At 40.9% G+C, this 21,188-nt stretch overlaps 1 protein-coding gene across 1 annotated transcript; it reads left to right on the forward strand.

The window, feature by feature from the left end:
* Nucleotides 1-11,057: 11,057 nt before the first annotated feature.
* CDO1 (cysteine dioxygenase type 1) lies at nt 11,058-19,751 on the forward strand (the record flags this gene model as incomplete). Its single annotated transcript, XM_082013325.1, has 5 exons — nt 11,058-11,254; nt 12,671-12,748; nt 14,751-14,908; nt 17,420-17,589; nt 19,722-19,751. 5 exons carry the CDS (start codon nt 11,058-11,060, stop codon nt 19,749-19,751), a joined length of 633 nt encoding a protein of 210 aa, XP_081869451.1.
* Nucleotides 19,752-21,188: the final 1,437 nt, after the last annotated feature.

The raw sequence follows: 21,188 nt of genomic DNA on the forward strand, positions 1-21,188 counted from the left end.
GTGACAAGCAATACAGTTGTTTAGGTGTTGCCTCCAAAAATGGAAAAGGGACTAACTTTCTTAAACTCAACCTGTAAACACACAGAAAGAAGGATTTTTTGCATTTCTGCTTGTGACTGTATATTTATAAAAATTATGCAGATGAATAGCATAAAAGAGGAGCTACCTAGGCTACCTAATCATGTACCTTTTTCTGATGTACATCTGGGGTACAGAAAAAAACCTGCATCTGTCACTGTAGAGTAGAGCCAGCTCTCTTGCTGCTGAGTTCTCAGTTGCTGTATCTGAAGGGAAACTATTTCATAGTTGTCTGGAGGACTGCGCAGCTCTGTCACCCTATATGCTGTACTGAGGATGAAAGTTCCTTTTTATTAAACGGGATGTTTATTGTACGTGTAACCTGGGATTCGGTTTATTTCTGACGTGTTATACGTCTGTTATGTGCGTTACATTCTTTGTGAAGGCTTCATCGTGATCATGCATTATCTCATGTCATTCCATAATAGTATTTTGCTTTTTTCCCCATAATTAATATGTATGTATTGATATATAATCTAATTACTTCACCCTGTGCCTTCATCATGTTGGTAGTGTAAGTACCTCATTTGTATGGCACAGCATAATGGTAGGCCTCAGAAATACTTTCCTCCTGCCTGAATTGTGTAGTGATTTTTCGAAGGCTGAACTCTTCAGCAGTTGCCAAGGTGTTTATTCTGGCACTGTTTAATAACTATCATCATTAGTTGAATGATGCAACTAGCTGTTGCATCTTTCAGTTAATGAAGAAATAAACTTGAGGTGCTAAAAACCCTACTCTGTATATTCTCCTTTTGGCTGCTGTTACTCTCTGTTTCACCAGCTGCATGTTCCATCCGCAACATAGAATGCACTTTATATCCTTTTGCTAATCATCATAGCATCGTGAGGATTGTTTTGTCATTCTGGTGAGAACTTGGTACCTCGACTAGGGTACTGACCTTTGCTTTTATTTATTGGAGGGTTTGGGTGTGAGGGGTGTGGGTTTGTTTTAAATGTCTGTTGTACAATCTTTCATGTTTGTTTAAGCTGTACTAAATTAAATGTTAGCTGTTTGCTTGCGGAGTCTTCTTATGCTGGATGACAGTTTTGGTCCCTGACGTAATCCACTTCTTCAGCACATACAGGCAAAACAGCCTGTTCTAGTTTAAAGCATGTTTGTACAATAGTCTTGAGCCGTTTGCTGTTTGTTGCTGACCTCTTCCGCAACTGGTGTTATCAAATTGTTTCCACCCTCAGTGGATTTCTGGAGAACTAATACTCAACTTGGGATGTTGCTGTAGTTTGCCTGCAGCCTGCATATATGGCACAGTAACACAGGCACATCCCCTGAATGCTTGCTATGTGGATAGCTTGATAGATTTTACCACTTTTTAAGTGGAAAATCCGGATTCATTGGATTAAGCTAACAAGGCAGAATTGGTTGTAAGCTTAAACACTTCATAAAATCATAGAATCGTTTGGGTTGCAAGGGACCTTTAAAGGTCATCTAGTCCAACCCCCCTGCAATGAGCAGAGACATCTTCAAATAGATCATCTTGGTCAGAGCCCCATCAAGCCTGACCTGGTATGTTTCCATGGTATGGGGCATCTACCACCCCTCTGGGCAACCTGTGCCAGTGCTTCACCACCTTCATTGTGAAAAATTTTTCTTAGATCTAGGCAAAATCTCCCCTCTTTTAGTTTAAAACCATTACCCCTTGTCCTATCACAACAAGCCCTGCTAAAAAGTCTGCCGCCATCTTTCTTAGAAGCCCCCTTTAAGTACTGGAAGGCTGCAATAAGGTCTCCCTGGAGCCCTCTGTTTTCCAGGCTGAACAACCCCAGCCCTCTCAGCCTGTCCTCACAGGAGACGTGTTCCATCCCTAAACACTTCAAATCAACCATACTTGTGCCTGCTCAAAACCCTGACCTCCTGAATCTTTGTCTGTTTAAGAGAACTCTTGCAGAAGTAAGCACTGCGCTTCTGACTTCTTCAGGAACTGGCCTGCTCGGCTGCTGTGGGTCCCGCCTAACCGTGCGCAGCCACTGGAGGGCAGACGAGGACAAAGGTAGTTGCATAGTTTTTCCGGGATTGTTTTTTTTTTTCCCCAGTCTTTTTTTCGTAATATGTTCACTTGCCGGTCTTACAAATATAAGTAGTTTGTTCTGTGTGGCAGTATGTTTACCTAAGATAAGCTACCAGTGAGGCTCTCTTTAAAGAATGTTCTATTGGTGCCTTTCACCTCATTTGATCTTAACAAATGACACTACTGATACAGTGCAAATGTGCTCTTCAGAAGTGATGCAAGAAGCTTGGTTTGTGTATGTGTGTGTTTCTTCGGGGGGGGGGGTGTTTTGTTTTTTAAAAAAAAGAACAAATAAAAACCCACTAGGATCTCCAGGTGAAGGAGGACTGTAGGTTATTGTATCCTGCCAGTTAATGGTAGAACGTTGTCCTTCACGTTGAATCTATAGATAATTTTTATCCTCTGGAGTTGAAGAAAACAAAAAATTGTTTGCCTCGATTCCTTCAAAGGTAATAATCCAGTAGCATAAAACCCATAGCAATGGTTTCAATTTCTTTTATTCACCACATGCATTTCTGAACTTGGATAACTTACCCAAGCAGATTTGATTTATTCACTTATTTAAGACTCAGCTTGTTCCTTGAACACTGTTTGTTTATTACTGTTTGCTCCAGCATTTTTCTGCTCTTTTTCTCCAACACCAAGTAATTATTTCTTGGCCTCTAGCTTACCAGAATAGAGTGACTACTCACCTGATGCAGCTTTTGCTTTTTGTTTCCTGAATGCTGTGATTGGCTGCCTTTTCTTTTTTTTGTTCCTTTCCTTTTAATGTCTGCCAGTTCCAATTCTACTAATTCCCCCTGTAGCTTCTGTACCTTCTTTATGGAGAGACTTCTCCTTTTTGACACATCTCCCTGTAGCTTTCTACCTTCTTGCATCAGGGAGGTGGTCAGTGCTTGTTTATCTCTGGTAACTCCTGAAGAACCATGGCTGCTCTCTGTCTGGAGTCAGGGTGTGACTGTTTTAAGTGGCAGAAACTTTTCCTTGTGCATATTCCTACATAACACACTAGACTGCAAACATGTCAAGTAGATAATGTGTTAGGTGAACAAATAAATGTGCTAATCACGTTGCTTGTAGTATTTGCAAAAGACAAAGATTGCAAAAGACATGTTAAATGTCATATTTTAAAAAGTGATAGTTATAGCATCTAAAATCATAGCTGATCCTGAAATGCTTTAAAATGTATGTACTTATCTCTTTAAAAAGAATAATTCCAGTAAATTGGAAACATCAGAAGCTTAAGCAGAACATTAAATATGTTCTCTGTATTCAGTATGCCTTGAGCAAAAGTGTTGACTGCAAAGTTTAAGTGACTTCAATTGCTACAGTGGGAAGAAGGTGGTTATGAAAGTAAGGGTTGACCTATTGGGCAAGTCTGTGGGAGTGGTACAAGACCAAAAAAGAGTGTAGACTTAGAAGAGTATTGTGTTCCACCCAAAGATGCTTACGGTACTGAGCTACCAATATTTGTAATATAATTTAATTCACTTGATTTTCTGTAATTGAATTAACAGAATAGGCAAATTGGAAAAATTCAGTAAATAAACTATTTTTTTAAGATTGAGAAATAAAGGTAAGTATTGGAAAGGAAAGTTATTTTACTGGTTTTATGAAAGGCTTAGTACTTCACAACATCTTGATACTAAAAAATAGTACTATGCAAAATTCAGCTACCCTGTTTCCAAGGTAACAATCACCAAGTTCAAACCCTCTAAACTGGGAGGCACTATTTATCTGAATTATTATTCAGATAATGGTTTAGAGACTAGCATTACTTATAAATTTTTAATTTGTAGCATGAACAAATCTTAAAAGCACATGGAAAACATTAAGGAGCTAAGTGAAACTAAAGTTACCTTGAGACTGAAATGAGAAAATACAAAGTCATGTCACTTATGTGCATATTGAGCAAATGTCATCTTTACTTTTAAGTCTTGAAGAATTACTGCTGTGGTATTAACAGAAGATGTGTCTGTGTTACTTATAGCCGCAACATAATCTTGAATGTACTGATCTACAGTAAAATCAAGGTGAGGGCGTAGAAATTCACACATCCATTCTGCAAACTCCTTCTCAACTCTAAAGCAGCTTCTGTTTATTCATTGCTGCTGTTCATACTCATTTTGCAGATCAAATTCTGCTTTTAGTTGCACAGGCCTTTGGCTTATGCCATTCTTGACTGTCCTGAAGTCTTAATTATTCTTCAGGGATGTTGTACAAAGGTTACTCAAGGCATTATCATACTACAACATCTTCATACTTGGAGATGAGACAAAAGAGGAGTGAAAATGCCTTTAAGTCTGGGTTTTTCAAGATGATGATGATTCAGTTACAAGCTTGTATAAAATGCCATGTGCATTAAAAATACAAAAACTGGTTTTAGCCTTGTTTTGTGTTGTCTCATCAAGAGAACAAGAACATTTGACAAGAAAACATGTTAAATGTGTTTGTTCTGATTTGCAGGGACCATGCTTCAGCTTTGCTAGCATTATACTTTATATGCTCCCAAGGCTAAGCGTCATAAAATTCTATCTATTTTTCTTGTCCTTGCTTTGCACTTGCTTCAATAGCCATAATGCTGTGAGATGTCAGATGCATATTTTAGTTGGAAAACTTTTGACTTGATGCCAAAATATCTAAATATCTAGAGACACACATTCATTTAGAGGTTTTTTCCTCCTACAATAGGTTGTTAAGAAAAGTTGAATGAATCACATTATTCACTAAAAAGAGACGAAAATAAGTATGTTAAAAACTTAACATTAAGCCAGTCACACTATGTCTGTGTCACTGGACTCAGTAGTGGCAGGAAATTTTCTGATGCACTGTAGCTCAGTCATGTGTGCAGTTAGTTGGTAGAACAGTTGCTGGCGCAGATTTTGGCCTGTGTGCAATTCATGATTTGGCAAGGCACCATTTCTCCTGGGGCACTTTGGACGTGACCAGCCTGTTCTGGAGGCTAAAAGGTAAATACTGTGGATGCAAACTGTTCTTTGCAAGTTGGCCTCTGTGCCAGAGGGCAGTCCTTGAGATATTTGTTAGTGGATACACAGACCCAATTTCAGGTGAGTTTTGATCCCTTGTGTGCACATTGAGAAGAATTAAACTTTGGGGAGAAGAACATTGCCCCTCTCCGAACTTCAGGAGCAATCTCAGAACGTCTTCAAAGTGGTTCTCCAGATTTCCCTCCATGCAATCATCATAGAATCGTGGAACAGTTTGGGTTGGAAGGAACCTTTAAAGGTCATCTAGTCAAACCCCCCTGCAATGAGCAGGAAGATCTTCAAGTAGATCAGGTTGCTCAGAGCCCTGTCCAACCTGACCTTGAATGTTTCCAGGGATGAAATGTATGTATATAGATATAAAAAAAAAAAGTATCAATTGGACTGAGTGAATATAGTGTTAAAATATAATTCCATGGGGGGCTTAAGCATAAAAGAAAAAAAAAAGAGGATTGAGTTACATGTTCCAATTGCAAAAATCAGTATATGATGTTAAAGCAGACAAAAATGTCTTTCCCTCAAACTCCATTTGGTAACAGAACTAATAACCTAGCAACTCTTGGGAACTAAAATGCATTAAAAGCTCTTTAGCTCTGAAACCTCAAGGAAGAGAAAGACTCCAAACAGAAAACTACACAGTAAATACTGTCAGTTTAGAAAAGACTAGCCAGCACTTTAGTTTTCTCATATAAACACCACAAACTGAAAGAAATGGAAAGTTATTTTAAAGTGTTTTTCTCACAGAGACAAATGTCAATATTTTATATTTTATTTATAATGCAAACATAGTGTACTAACCTCCCACCAAAAGTGGATCAAACTGATTTCTTCCAAGAGTCCTTTCTGTGCTGTGTGGTTTAATGCCTCACAGCTCTTCTGTGTAGTTTATTTTTTTCCTTCAGCAGTACATGTGCTGTTTAGTAGTTGTTAGTGTTTTCAGCGTATAGCATGACTTAGTATGTGGTGCTCTCATTTCACTCATTGGTTACTGCATTTTGTAGTCTGATGATATTTCACTGCATGATCTGTGATACAATTTGTTCTCAGGCTTTTTTTGTGAATCACTGTGCAAGCAGGAGGTTCTCATGCGATATCTCTTGCGTACTGAGGGATCAGTCTCATTTTCCAGGTTATATGACTGAGGAACAGCTGCAGTGCTGTTCACAGTTCCAGAAGGAGTCATCCCACTTGGATGGAGGGCTCCATAGTCATTTAGCTTGGTCTTCCAGATCAGAGTTTGGGAACTGCTGCTTTACATGGTGCATTGCTTTCCAAATAGCAATCTGAGTGACGTCTGCAACAAACATTTACTTACATTTCCTCCTGATTATAACCTGAAGGTCTCTTCTGTGCAATTGGTATCCTTCCAAGAGTTCAAAGACCTTCATGTGAAATAAAATGGACAGAACTCTAGGCATCACAGACTAAGGCACTTCAGGTTTTCACATGCAGGATGCAGTCCTTCTTAAATCACACAAAGCTTAAAGAAAAAGGCAGTAACCCTTTTGTAATGCTTTGGGACTATACAGCACAACGTTGACGTTGTATTTCAGTAAGGTGAGTTTCCTTGGCACAGATTCATAACCTTTTATCTATATTATGATGTGTGTGACAAAATGTTCTTTTATCTTAAGACTTCCCAGAGAGGTACTGCTATTGAGCCACTGAGCCATGTAGCCCCAAACCTTGCCCTACAGCTGCAGATCCAGATTTTCTCTTTAAAAAGCCCTCTGTACAAACACAAAGAAACTTAGGTAAACAGAGCGTTAATACCACTGCTAAAGGGGTGAAAGTCGTAGTATCTGGAGAAGGAGATGTAAATGCTCATTATTGGATTGAAGTGCTATTATCTGTCCAGGCTAGCAGACCAAAGAGAGACAGTATAGTAATTTGCCACAGCAGACCTGAGGATTCAGACACCCTGGATCCCACTTCTGAGTTGCCCACAATTTTTATTTGGAATGACAAGATGCAGCATAAAATCTTCAATCCCAAACTATGTATTCAGGCCCGATACATGGTGCCAAGTGTCTTAACACTGGAGTTCATTAATTCCACCAATCTTGATTGAAGATTTTCCTCAAAAGTCAGGAGAAAAACCCTGTGAGCTGCACCCCAGTAGGAGATGAAGTGCTGATACATGCTCGGGCACTGGAGCTGGTACGCCTCTCTTGGAGTTAGATGTCATGTCTAATGATTGCCTGATGTGCTTACACCTGTATTTTGGGTCATAGTTGAGTGGTTGGGCATTTGACCGTAAAGCAAAGTTTCTGTAGTTAAAGCCCAACTCTTATTATCCAAGACTAGGTTTTAACTGCCAAGGCATCAGCAGGAATGGTTTATTGGTTTCCTCTCTGCCTCTCAATGAAGTTATGTCATGAAGAATGCAAGAATGATTCACGTTCTGTGTGAACCCTCTGAAGTTCTGTGCTTGTCACAAGGGATGCACAATGTGAAATACAGGAAAAGACCTTAGACCTTTATGCTTCCTCCCTGAAGCTACATGCTTGCTCTTTCTCTGTAGTCCAAAGAATATATATCCACTTTAGGGACTGTGGTATTTGAACACATGAGTGTCAAGTAGCCATGTGTCATCCCATGAATGTCATAGCATCATACAGATTCAGGAGAACCAAATATGATTACATATCCTCCAAGAAACACCAAGGCATGCCATCATTAAGCAAAGCTCAATAGCTCATTTATCAGAGAAACAAAATACGAGACCCTGATTACAGGAACTGGCAAATGTAATGCTCGCAGAATTATCTAATGGGAATATAGTACTAAGTGCCTGCTAATCATGAAAAGTCAAGGACTGAGAGAGCTGGTGCTACCTAAATACAGGGTGAGAGACCTAATTTGTGAGGTATGTTGGTACAGTAGAGTTCTGATTAAAAAATTATTTTTTCTGTATTTTTTTTAACCTTCATTGATGTGTGACTATCCATGATACCATTACCAGTGTGCAGTCCAGCTCCTGAGGAACTGAACACCAGCTGCAGTGTTGCATCCTGCATTGTAAGATACCTAGATGTGAATCACTGGGCCATTTGCCTCAACTTTGGACTTATTTTTCAAATAAGCTTTAAGTAATTGGTGTTGAAAGAGACCTAAGCTCTTTGCTATGAAATTGAAAGTTACAACATCCCTTACACTTGTTGGAATAAAGCGTCTCACAGACTGAATATTTTTCTATAATAATAGAACAGTTGAGAAACATGTGCAGTAGTTAATTTTTGCAGGGTATGATTTCCAGAAATAAAAAGAAATGGGTAAAATGCTGTACACTCCTTTATAAGAAACACAACTGAGAAAGTGAAGACAATTCCCATGCTGTGTGGATTACAACGCTCTCTTTTCTTTTTTCTTTTTTTTTTAATTTTCAGTGACAGATACCCCCATTGACTGAGGGTAGAATCTGTTGACTGCTCTATGGGCTCAGATTCTTGGACCATTTCTGTCAATAGGGTATTAGCAAAAACACAAGCTGGAGAGCCATAAATGTTGTTCCTAGTGATTTTCATGCAATCAAGTAACCAACTCCTGTAGAACTTTTCAGGATCAACAAGTAATGTTGAAAGATCCAAAATGAAAAAACATGTAAGCACTTTTGAACAGGAGCACATAGAAGTACAGGATTTTCTATTGCTACTGGAGAAATGTAAATTGTTTGATAATTGAGGAAAAAACTTTGACAAATTGTACAGCAACATATGTGAGCTATAATAACAACAGCAGTTTGAAACTGCAGTAGGTAGATCCAGCCTGATCCCTTAGTTGTAATAGAGGAAGGTACAAAATGTCCTTTTGCTTTTACTGGCAGTATGTAAAGGCATCGTTAATGATCCCATTAACATTGTGGCAAAGGAATCAAAGTTCTGAGTTTTCTGGGATTAACAGCAGAAGCATAATTCAATTTTTTTCTGGATTTAAATACCAGAAAAATCAGCAAACACATGGGTGTACAAATAAGCAGAGAGACATTATAATTGCTGGAAAATAATTTAAATCAGATCCTGTCAATATCAGAATAAAATGTGTTTGAAAGCTTATCTTGCTGTTCATTTCACAACCCATTTTGGTGATCCTTACAACAACTTATTCTTGTAAGATATTTTATTCCTCTGGGCAGTGTTCTCACAACCTCTAAAATTATGTGAATTCTGCCTTTGAAATAAACAGCATAGGGTGTTTCACACTAATTCTAACTCTTTGCAACCCACATTAGTTTTAGTGGTGCCTATATGGGAATAGTCAAGTAAATACTGAAAAGAAGTGCTACTTGCCAAATACAATCTTTTCACATCAACCAATAACTAAAATGGACCTGAGGCAAATGTCATTAAGAAAGAAGGCACTTGTTCTTAACTGTGAGTTTGAACAAGTTGCCAAGGGAAGCGATGAGTTTGTTCGTTACCTGCGGCTCTCCCAGGAAGACGGGATGTTTCCTTCTTTAACCACACAATGGCTGTTGATATCAGTGCCGGGGTATCCTGGTTGTGTTTCAGAGATTCAGGATGGTTCTTTCAGACCTTAAAAAGTCTGCTTGAAATCGCAGTTCTCTCACACACAGGCACACACAAACACAAGTTAAGAAACTAGCAATAGGGTTGGGTCTGCTTCCTGTGTGCCAGGAGGGGTTCTGGTCTGACGCCTGACAACGTACGTATTCAGTACATTCACTCATAGTTCACTCCAACACACTAGATTCCAGCCCTCTTAAAATCGATGGGAATATTCCCAACTGCAGCACAGCCAGAAATTCATCCAGCCTCTCAAGTTGTAGTTACGGTATTAGCGGTGCTTTTTTTTCTCACACCTGCTTGATGCACAGGTCAGGAAGAGGGGAGGGAAAGCAGGCATGCTAGAAACCCCTCAGTCTAACTTCTCTCTATGGGAAATCGCAAGGTGCCAGCATTGTGAGCACCTTTAAGCCTCAGAGCTACAGCAGACCACACCGCCAATCTGCTTACTTCCAGACCCACAGTCATCAGGCAGACCTAAATAGCCGAAAGCTTATTTTTAGAAATAAAAGATGGATTTTTAAAAACACAATGCTATGACGTATGGTGAATTCCATTGCCAGAATTCATGACTAATAAACATCCTATTAACAGTTGAGCTCGAAATGAAGACAGCCGGCATGGCATCTGTTTGCTCTGCGGGCAGTACATAGGCTTGACAGACTGAGGAGTGTGGGGATGGTCTGCCATCTTCGCTTGGCCTCCTTTGTCCCGTTCGTTACATTTCTAGGCATCATGCTGTGTGCTAATGCTTACAGCAGCTCTATACGTGACTGCAGAGTGCATGGTTTTCAGCAAGCAGGCTGCACTAATGTGACCTCCAGCAGCAATTTTCTGTGTGAATTAGATACCAGGGCGTTTTGTTTCGCTTTCAAATAGAGCTGCTAGTGAGGCCAGCTTCAAATTAACATTTCTTTGCTGCAGCTCATCTGCCTGGAAGCTTCTGCTTCTGTGATATAAGGGCGGCACCGGCGGGCCCCGCTTTGTAAGCCGCAGCCCTTGTCCAGAGGGGATGGGGATGCGCACACACAGAGGCCTGGCAGGGAGAGGGAGAGCTGCTGGAGACTGCTGCCGGCAGAGATGCTTTCCGTCCGGCAGCGACAGCCGCTTCTTCCCTCCGTGTTCCCTCCACCGGCGACACCAGAGCGCCGAGCGCCCGCCCGCCCCGCACCGCCCCGGCTGGCCGGACGGACGAGCCGCGGCCGGAGGGCCGGCAGAAGCAGCCCCTGCAGCCGGTTCTGCCCGCGCCGCCCCCGCCGGGGTCGGTGGCCCCGCTCCCGGGGACGGGCACGGCTGGCCGCCCGCCCGCCGCCGCCGCCGCCCGGCCCCTCCGCCCGGCGGGGCGGTGGTAGGCTCCCGCCGTGCCTCCCGGCGCATAAAGGCAGGCGGCGGGGGCCGGCCGGGGGCAGCGGCTGGCGGCGATGGAGCAACCGGCGGTGATGGAAGAGCCGGTGCAGACGGAGACGTGGAAGGCGCGGAGCCTGGAGGAGCTGGTCCGCATCCTCCATCGGATATTCGCCGAGGACAAAGTCAGCGTGGAGGAGGTGCAGGCGCTGATGGAGTCCTACGAGAGCAACCCCGAGGAGTGGCTGCAGTACGCCAAATTCGACCAGTACAGGTAGCATTCATGCGCCGCTCCGGGTTTTGGGGGGGTTTTGGGTTGGTGGTTTTGTGAATTTTTTTTGTTTTTGTTGGGTTTGGGATTTTTTTTGGGCCAACCAGACCTGCTGTACAGAAACAACAGCACTCGAAAAGTTCAGTCAAATGCCAACATTGATTGCTTGTGTTCTGACATCATAGGAAAAATACGCCTACCTCATATATGCAGAAACTGTAGATGCAGTGAGAGGCAGCATATAGATATACATGTTATCCTTTGAAAGTATTTTGTTCTGAGCATCCTATCTTGCGTAAAATAGAGTGGTCTTATCGGAAAACTAATTAAAAAACATTCAGTTGACGTCACTGCACTTTCTGTGTGCCCCTGCTTGCATCTTTTAAGCGAGAGTGAGGCATTCTGTCATCAGCATAAATATTTGCTTTACTTGGCAAAGCAAAGTGCAAATAGTCATGACTAAAGCTAAAATGAAATCAGAAGGTCCCACTGGGTTACTTGGACCATAACAGCTAGAAGCAAGAGTGCTGGATCAGAGGAGCCTTGCTATGGAAAGCAATGTATAGAGCAAAATCCCAGCCCCCTTTTAACAGGACGAGGCAAGCGGCAGCTCGGGGGAGACTTGCAGGAGAGTACAAGGAAACAAACATAAGATGTTGCTACTAAAGGTGTTTTCAAGCCCTGAGAGCAAATCACAGTCTAGAACACACATATCGATAAAAAGCCTTTAAAAGTAAGCTTGTTCTATGTCACCTATAAGTTAGCACATGACAATTCTCTTTAAGAAATCTTCCTCTGATAAACTTTGTTTGGAAGTAGATGCTGGCAGAAGTTACCCCACAGGTGTTTTATCCACACATGAATGCTACAGCACAAGATGTAGAACTTTCAGGAACAGAGTAAGAGGACCATGCACGGAAAGCCTAACATCTTATTTCTTTGGTTTTTTTGGCTTTGTACAAATGAGTGCTGCGTAACAGAAGGAAAGCCAAGAATATCTGAAAAGGAGCTGCAGAAGAATGTAACCATGTATTTTTCTTGTTTCATTGCAGTCCTCTGTTTCTAATTATAAGCCAGCTGCTGAAAGTGACTTCATTCAATAACTATTTTGATTTGATCCTGTCTACCACTCTAGTCTCAGACTCACAGTTCCCAAACTCCAATCATCTATGTAATTCAAAAGCAATATGATTATAAAATAATAAATATGTCCATGTTTTTGTTCCCAGAAAAAAGAACCCTTATAAAAAAAGAAGCGTAAAAATACAATTTCATTTTTTTCCAAGTAAATCTTGGCTTTCAAGAAAAATAAGAAAAAGGATTTTTATATGTCACAACCTTCCTTCATAAACATGTTTGTATAAATTTGTCTTTTATAGGCTTATCAGTACAGTGAAAAGCAAACCCTTTGTATTTCAGGTATACAAGAAATCTTGTGGACAATGGAAATGGAAAGTTCAACTTGATGATCTTGTGCTGGGGTGAAGGGCATGGCAGGTTCGTATCCAAAGACTATAGTTTTAGCAAACAGATATAAAGTCACCGTATCTTTCTTTGTTATAGAAAAAGATAAAAATAATCATCCCCATGTGAGCTATTAGAACGTATCTGGAAACTAAGCAGTGCAGAGCTCCTACTGGTATAGCAATCCTGAATATTTATTGTACCTTTTGCAAGTTTGTACGTCAGATATTTTCAGAGCACTCTTTGAAAAGTGCTCTTTTTTTCTACCAAATCTGAACTTCCCTTCTGTCAGAGGAAGTTTTTAGTCCCAGAGATACAGCGGGTCCTGTGGACAGGACAGGTTGAACAGGTTCTGTCAACCTGTCCCGTACAACAGACCCATACAACACTTGGTTGCAGAAGCAGGACTTGGTGCAGTTTAAATAGTCTTTGTTCTCTCATGGTGTTTAAATCCCACCTCTGTGACAAGATGAGAAATGTAGGTTTGGGTTAGGACTGAAGGCCCTAAGGAGGGAGCTCCTTTCCAGGAGTACTTGGCTTTTTTTAGGTTCACGCATCCCGTCTCCTCCCTCAAAATGCTACACTGCTGATGTAGCCTCCTGAGTTGTGTACACAGACTGTACACTGGGATGTGTAGCCCTACACACGTGAGGGCAGGATCTGTCACTTGGAGGGTCTTTCACAAAATGTTGGCTAAAACAAAATAAGGAATAACAAAACTTGCAGATTTTGACTGATTATTCTTACATATAAATAGAAAACCTTAGGAGATGTTGGAGCGGTTTTTTGTTTGTTTTAATTGAGTGTGCAATTCAGCATTTACAGTATTCTCTATGGGATGCCACGTTGTTATACTCAGAGGGACATAGGAGCCAAGCCCACCACCTCTAGTCCTTCCGGGCTATTCCCACAAAGCCTGTAATTTATGTCAAATTGTGTTTGAGTTGGATGAGCATTTGCTAGAGCTAGACTGAGACCACAAGTTGTTTTTGCTTCCTGCGTGAGGAGGACCAGATTGTTCTCATGGCTTGTTGAAGGAGCGTGACAACGTGGCATTTGTGAACTGTTCTGTGCCTGAAGCAAGCTCTGCTCTCTTGGCATCTCAGTTTGTAAGAAGCCCTGACATCTGTTTACTGGAAACAGTAACATACAAGTACCAAGGTTTTGATTGAAACTTATTAGCACTGTACTTCCTGGAGGGTCAAATTCTCCCTTCTCCGTCCCCCCTGATAAGTGGAGAGCTCTCCCTTTGTCCTAATCCCATTGACTTCTACAACAGTTAGTGCGCTATTTAAAAAAAAGCAACAAACAAACAAACAAACAAAACTAAACTGCATATATCGCCCATATGTCTTCAAATGTAGCAATTAAAATGCACTTCAAGCAAGCAGACAAATCATACCAGATCATGCTCTTTTGTTCGTATTTTCCCAGCCTAGTGAAATTAACAGCTTGCTGTAGCTGCTTGTGCTAAGTACTATGAGAGTGAGAGGCACAGCATTTTTTCTTCAACAAATGCCTGTGCACCCCAGCAGTAAAGAGACCATAGAAATTAAACAGAAGTAGCTAATTTTTCCCATGTTTTGGGAGCAAGCATGGTGGATCTGCAAATACCAGGTATGCTTGCAAGTTTATACCAGCCTCTGCCTGGGGTCACTGTGGAAAGCATCATTTTGTTTCTTGGCCCACAAGAGTTTTTATGTTCTGAAGAATTTTCTGTCCTCCTCCCTCCTCCAGACGTCCTTTGTATTTCTCTGTGGCAAAGTCATAGGCTGATCAATATCTGATTCTTCTCCAAGTCCTGCTGTATGTGAGCTTATCTCAACACATTTCTGAAGTAGCAGTTTTAAGCAGGCATACCTTCAGTCACTGTGAATGTTTTTTTCCGAAGACTTGTGTGCACGACCCATGTGCAATGGCATTTCATTCTAGGGCTATGTCCAGATACAACATGCTATGCCATCTGTCCTGTTTGCTGTACTGAAACTAAATATGTATATCACACTGAGTTTGGTTATTCTTTTTACATATATAGCAGCATCCATGATCACACTGACTCACACTGCTTTATGAAGATCCTCCAGGGAAACCTAAAGGAGACTCTGTTTGAATGGCCTGAGAAAAAAGGGAATGGTGAAATGACTAAGAAATCAGAACGAGTTTTGAGGGAAAATCAATGTGCCTACATTAATGGTAAGCTATTAAGCTTGTTTTGACAACCACCCATCCATGAGTCTTATTCCTAACAGAAAAGTTCATCTGGTCTCCTTTAACACTGTAATACCTTTAACAATATAATACTAATGGCTTTATGCACAGTTTAATAACGTGGCTGTCTAGATTCTGCACAAACCAGTATTTAGAGTCAGTAAAACAACCAACAAAAAAATGTTCTTTTAACTCTCTCTAACACACTGCAGCAATTGCCCGATGCTTAAATATGCTGGGTATCTTCTCTAGACCAAGCAGCCTTCAGCACTGTGCCCCTAATGACTGGCTGAAATGGCTTGTAAACATAGACCTTGAATAGTATTTTGTGAGAAATAAAGGAACCAGAGTTTAGATAGCTTAGTCCCCTTGATTTTTTTCAAAGAAATAATACTTTTCATCAGCCATGGAAATCCTAGGTCAAAAATGAAAAAGCTGTCTGTGGAATAAATTGACCAGCCAGGAACAGAAGCCCTGATCCTCAGTGCTACTTCTTGTCCATATCAACAAAAGACTGTAGTGCTGAAGTGCAGCATCAACAGAATGGGTAGACCTGAGCATTTCAAATCTACAAAAAAATTGCCTGACTCAACAGCTGCTGCGAGATTACTAGGTCTCCACCAGTAAGGCTCCCTAGGTACCTAAATGCATGCCATTACACGTATCCATAACTATCACCACCTCATGCTATGCTGGAGACCATCCTGGAGTGGTCAGCTGGGTGTAACGTATTCTGATGCTATGGCAGACATTGGACAGCATGCTGAACAGCAGTGAGTTCAGCAGAACAAAGGCAAAGTGTCAGAGAAGGGGGCCGTCTGCCTTTTATGTGATGAATTAAAAATGAGCACACACTGTGTGGGGTTGAACTTGGGAATTCCACAGTTGGAGGAAGCCTCATGGACTAAGCCAGGGTGAGGGCATTGGGGAAGAAAGACTAGTGCTCTGCAACCCTCTCTTGAAGGTATGCCACATTAAGTGAAAACACAAAATCCATAGGGCAGGAGTTGCAAGAAGGGACTTGACATGTCTGCTGATGCTCCCATGCCAGGGACGTGAGTTCTCAGATTCAGTCTGGTTTCCCTACCTGTGCGGTTCTTTCTGATGCAAGCAATTGCACCCTGTGTGCGTCTGATCCAAAGCTTCCTTCAAGGTCTTAAACAAAATTTGTACCCAAATCTCTGAGGCACTTTGGATCTCTGACATGTTTCATAACAGATGTTTTGGTTTGAAAGAAACAGATAAAACAAGTAGACGGAAAACACTGACAGTGTGTTGTTTGCCCTAACTACTTCAACAGTGAATGACCTTCATGTCTCTATTACGTGCTTCTTGGTTGCTCTTGTACCGTATTCTTAAGGTTAGAACCCACTAAAGAGTGTTTATTTGAGTCTCCCATTAGGTGGGAAATTTAGGACATTTTCCCCCTATGTCCTCCATTTAGATAAACTATATTAATGACACTTAAGGCTTACACTTCAAATGTATCAGAGTTGAGAGTGTAATCATGATTCTCAGAGTATCATGCCTACATTGCACAATACAGATCTAGGTATTATATGACATATTAATTCAAGTACAAAGGCCTGAGTTGTTTTTACAGCAGGGCCATAAATTTAAATTCAAGGTCTCTTTGAAGTAACTCAAAAACTCTGCTGTAGAATGGAAATGGTTTGTTCTGTGGATGTGATTCTTCATACCTTACATGTTTATGTAATAGCTTGATTTCTACTCCACCATCACAGAAAGTGCCATTACTTCATTAGTAACCACACAACAGGCAGTGCCTTGTTTTATTGTGTGTTCAATTATGCTTACTATTCAGTTAAGGTTGGAAGTATGCCAGTCGCTACTAATTTGTCACCTTAGTCAAAAGAGCAGACAAATGAAAAGCCTGTTCTCCAAACTAATAAACTGGGAGGATTAATTAGGAAACAGATGCCTGTAGTAGAAGACAACTGTATTTCTGTCTGTAAGTCCATGCCCCAAAGACACGTAGCTGACAATGTAACTGATATCCTTGTTACTGGGCTAAGAACTAGCAATACAAAAACTTTTTCCCTGTAAAATGTCTTGCTAATTTTTAGAAACGCAAACTTTCCTGCTTCTGGAGCATCTATAACAACAGCATGTCCTAGGAGAGTAAATAACTTTGAAGTCCTTTGGAAATGATAGCTAGAAAATTACTGACAGCATGGCCTTCCTTAAGTTTCTCTGGATTTCTCTTGGCCTTTATCCTGTAGCAGATAATCCAGAAGTTACGTGAAGTCTGGAAGGCAATAACATATTTTGAATTACCAGTGTATTTAGGAATCTGTGCTAGAGAAGACCAGTCAGAATCCCTGTACTGAGATACTCTTTGCCCATAAAAGTGTGGGCATGCCTTGCACGCTTGTTCAGGAGTTTCGGTTTAAAAAAGCATTTTTCCAGGCACCTGAGGTCTCATTAAATCTTCCCGCTAACACAACCTCTTGTTTCATGTCCTTGCTGGTGTAGACTCAATTGGCCTGCACCGTGTGGAGAACATAAGCCACACAGAGCCTGCTGTTAGCCTGCATTTGTACAGCCCACCCTTCGACAGCTGTAACACCTTTGATCAGAGGACTGGACACAAGCACAAAGTCAAGATGACCTTCTACAGCCAGTTTGGAGAAAGGACTCTCTGTGTAAGTGTGAGATTACATGCTCCCCATCCAGCCCCAAGATTTTAAGCCTTTGTGAGGGTGGGTGCGAGGGGCATCCCCCTCTAGGACCAGCATAAAACTTGTTTCCAAATAGTCCTCCATTTGTCGATCTGCACGTCCCTTGTGTGCAGTTCCCTGATTTGTAGCTTGCCTCCCCCTCATCAGCAGGAAATCGGTTCCAAGCAGAAAGGAGGATTAATGAGAATTTTGCTACTAGCTAAGTGTCCTCAGGCAGAAAGTGATGGTAAATGCAACCTAGTCAATGGAAAATTGTGAAGCAGCCACATTGTTTTGGCCAGCTTAAGTCATGTGTAACATTTCCTGCCTAAACTGTTCTGCCAAAAAGCATCACATTTCAAGTCAGTTGTTTCAAACCTTGTAGCTCACTGTAAAGTAAAGAATTCATTAATAAATTTAATTTAATTCTTTAAAGTCAAAACTTTGACAGAGAAAGATTTACTCTGAGAGTAGGCTGGTTGGCTGTTGTCTCCATTCTTGAGCAATGGCATGAGATTTTCTTTGGATAGAAAAGAAACCTTAAGATCAGCTTTGGGGGACCAAGCTATGACATCTGGGAGAGTTAATAGGGTTCCTTTTAGCGTTCTTGTATGCATTAGGAAATGTAACTACTTATACAGGGAGAAAAGACAGATTCTTGATGTTCAGCCACAGAGGTTCAAAGACTGTTTGGTTTTGTTAGATGCAGAGCACTTTCACCTTTCACTGAAGCCAGAAATTCAGTGCTCAGGAGCTTCCTGGAGTGAGACCTTAGTAAGATCCAGTTAAAGTTTTATATAATCAACAAGTACCACGTAAATTATTTCTTTGAAGCTTGTCACATTACATGGTTACAACTTCGTCAAACAGCCAAAACACAACCCTTGACCTTCCCAAGTTTGAAAGGTTCTTGAGAAAGTAAGCTCAAAGTTATAATTCAGATATTAAAGGAAAATTAACATGGAAAAATGTTGGACAAAATTCACACAAGAATTCAGCGTTTTCTTGCTTTCTTTTTGTTTTAAAGTGTTTATTGAATATGAAGTATGTGAGATAATAAGTGAGACTAGATGTTTTGACTTGGACTAGTTTCCTACTCTTGATCTGTAACCATCTGGCAGAGTTTGTACCTTTTGTGGGAAACTGAATCTGGCTTACAGGAGAGAGGTAAATCTTAATCATTGGGTCTCTTTCATGAATTCCTGTAAATGGAATTCCAGTAAGGGGGAAAGTGGTAGTGAGTGTGGGCCATCCAGCTGTCTGAAATTACTTCATGCTACAAAAACCTTCTGGTCTCAGTGAGGGTTTCTGGAAAGCTGACTGGAAAATCAGACTTTCTTCTGCTTACCAGATCTCAAAAGGATGTAGGAAGACAGGGAGCTATAAGGTAAAAATACCAAGAGAGTAAGGTAAAGTATACTTGTGTATCTCTTATGAGTGAGATGATCTGCCTAGCTAAAGCACATTCAGTGCTTCCTTTTCATCTTAAATTTTTCTGCAGGTAAAACACACAGGTAAATCCCTAGTGTCTTCTGGCCATGATGAAGCTTTAACTAACTCACTCTCCGGTAAATGCGTAATAAGTTATATAGGCCTAATAACTAAAACAGTATGTAGTATGTCCAAGTACTTGCCCATGGAAGTAACTGTTTACATAGTTCAGGTACAAACTGTGAGAGTAACGATGCTAAAGTTTACTGAGGGAAAACTGATTTTGTCTTGGGTGTCTCAGCCCATCGGTTCCTGCTGCCAGAAATTTTGCTGGGGGAGGCGGTTTTTCTTTGCAGCCTATCTTCCAAGCTGGACTTTCAAGCAGTTTCTGTCAGAACAAAGTAGAGCAGGGTATTTGGGAGAGAAGACAGCCTGAAGGAGAAAGCACTCCTCAGCTGTCCCTTTAGCCGTGGGCTTGCTCACGGTCACACAGAGACAATGGATAGGGTAATTTTGTCAGGTGCACAGTGCCCTCTATGAAACTCTGGAGAGGGGTGCCAAAAATAAATGCACCAAGTATTGTAAGGTGCTGAGCTACTCTGAGAATACAGGCCCATGCTGAGAACATGAAGTAGGCAGTGACTGTCTCTTTCCCGAAAACAGCAACCTCTCCTCTTTTCTTTCAGGCGACGTCAGTGCCGCTGGAGAACAACTAAGAAGCACCAGCACGTGTTTGCATAAGACCTGCTGAATGTTTAACCGGGGACAGAAAACTTGCATGGCTAAGGCCAACAGCGAGCTATATTTCTATACCTTGTACATAGGAATACACTAGGGCAGCTTCCAGGCCACCCGCAATTCCCCTGAGCAAATGTCAATTATGGGACACTAAGCTAACTAGTGCCATAAACTACTTCAGAGGTTAGACGCCTTTTCTTAGGCTCCTGTCAGAATTAAGTAGTTTGTTTTCTGATTCTAGCCTCCTTTTAATTCCACTTCTGATACCACACTGAGAATATCAGAAATAGGATTTTTAAATGTCATCTGACACTACTTAATAGGCTTACATGTATGTATGCTCTCAATGTAATTAATAACTATATAAATTTCTAAGCTTCCAGTCACTTGTACCTGTGGGTAGTACACTAGATACAACTAACAGCAGCTCTTTTTTCTTTTTTTTTTTTTTTAATTAAGTCTTTTAGGTTTTAATGCTCTAGGCCATTTTGATAGTTTTGTGCATTTTTTACTTTTTGTTTTTTACGATTTGTCAGATCTTGTTTTAAATAGGAACAGCACAATGCTTCATGCACAATGATGTTTGAAACTGATTGGGTCAAGATTTGCATTTTTAATAGACTAATGATACTTAATACAGCTAATGTCCAGTTTCCTAAGTATTCTGTATAGCTACTGAAGAAGGTAACTGAAATAAAACTGGATTTGTGCACAGATTTCAAAGTTTTCAGCTTTTTCTTCCTGGTAACTGAAATATTCATCACACTTTACCAAAATCCACATTCCTCATGAACATCTAAGTCTTTTCCAAGCAATGCACTATTAGAAGAGGCTTTAAGAAGTTGAAAGTATTTCAAACACGTGAAGAATCCTGATCCCGATTAAGTTGGTGGGAGTTCTGCCATTGAGTTCACTGATGCTTAGTTTTATCCTCCAGATTTAGTTACAAGGAAAGAACCGTCCTGAAAAAAGTTAGCTCTAATTAAATATACCAAAATCAGCAAAGCTTCCCGCACCGAGGCTACCCCATTCATACAATGTGAGTAATAAAACAAGTAGAGAATGTGTAGCAAGACTCTTAGTCTCATAGGTGACTGCTGGTGGCCCAGGCAGCAGTTTAAGTTTTAATCCTTTCTAGATGACTCACATATTTCCCTCCATATTGACAAGCCCAGAAAACATTTACGAGACCCTGTTTCCAGGGAGCCTGTGTCAAATTTTCAAAAAAATGTTTGAGCAGTGTAACAGTTTTTAAGCAAACCTATGCCCTTGGGCTGCAATTACTCCTTGAAGCCAGTGGGAAAGCAGTAGGTGCTTTGCAATATTCTTTTTTTTGGGGGGGAAGGGAGAGGAGGAAGAAAGGGAGCATGGAATAATAAGAAAAATAAAAAGATAAAGCAGGCCTAAAGGCAAAG

This window comes from Phaethon aethereus (assembly GCF_964289735.1).
Source record: "Phaethon aethereus genome assembly, chromosome: Z".
NCBI classification, from domain to species: domain Eukaryota; kingdom Metazoa; phylum Chordata; class Aves; order Phaethontiformes; family Phaethontidae; genus Phaethon; species Phaethon aethereus.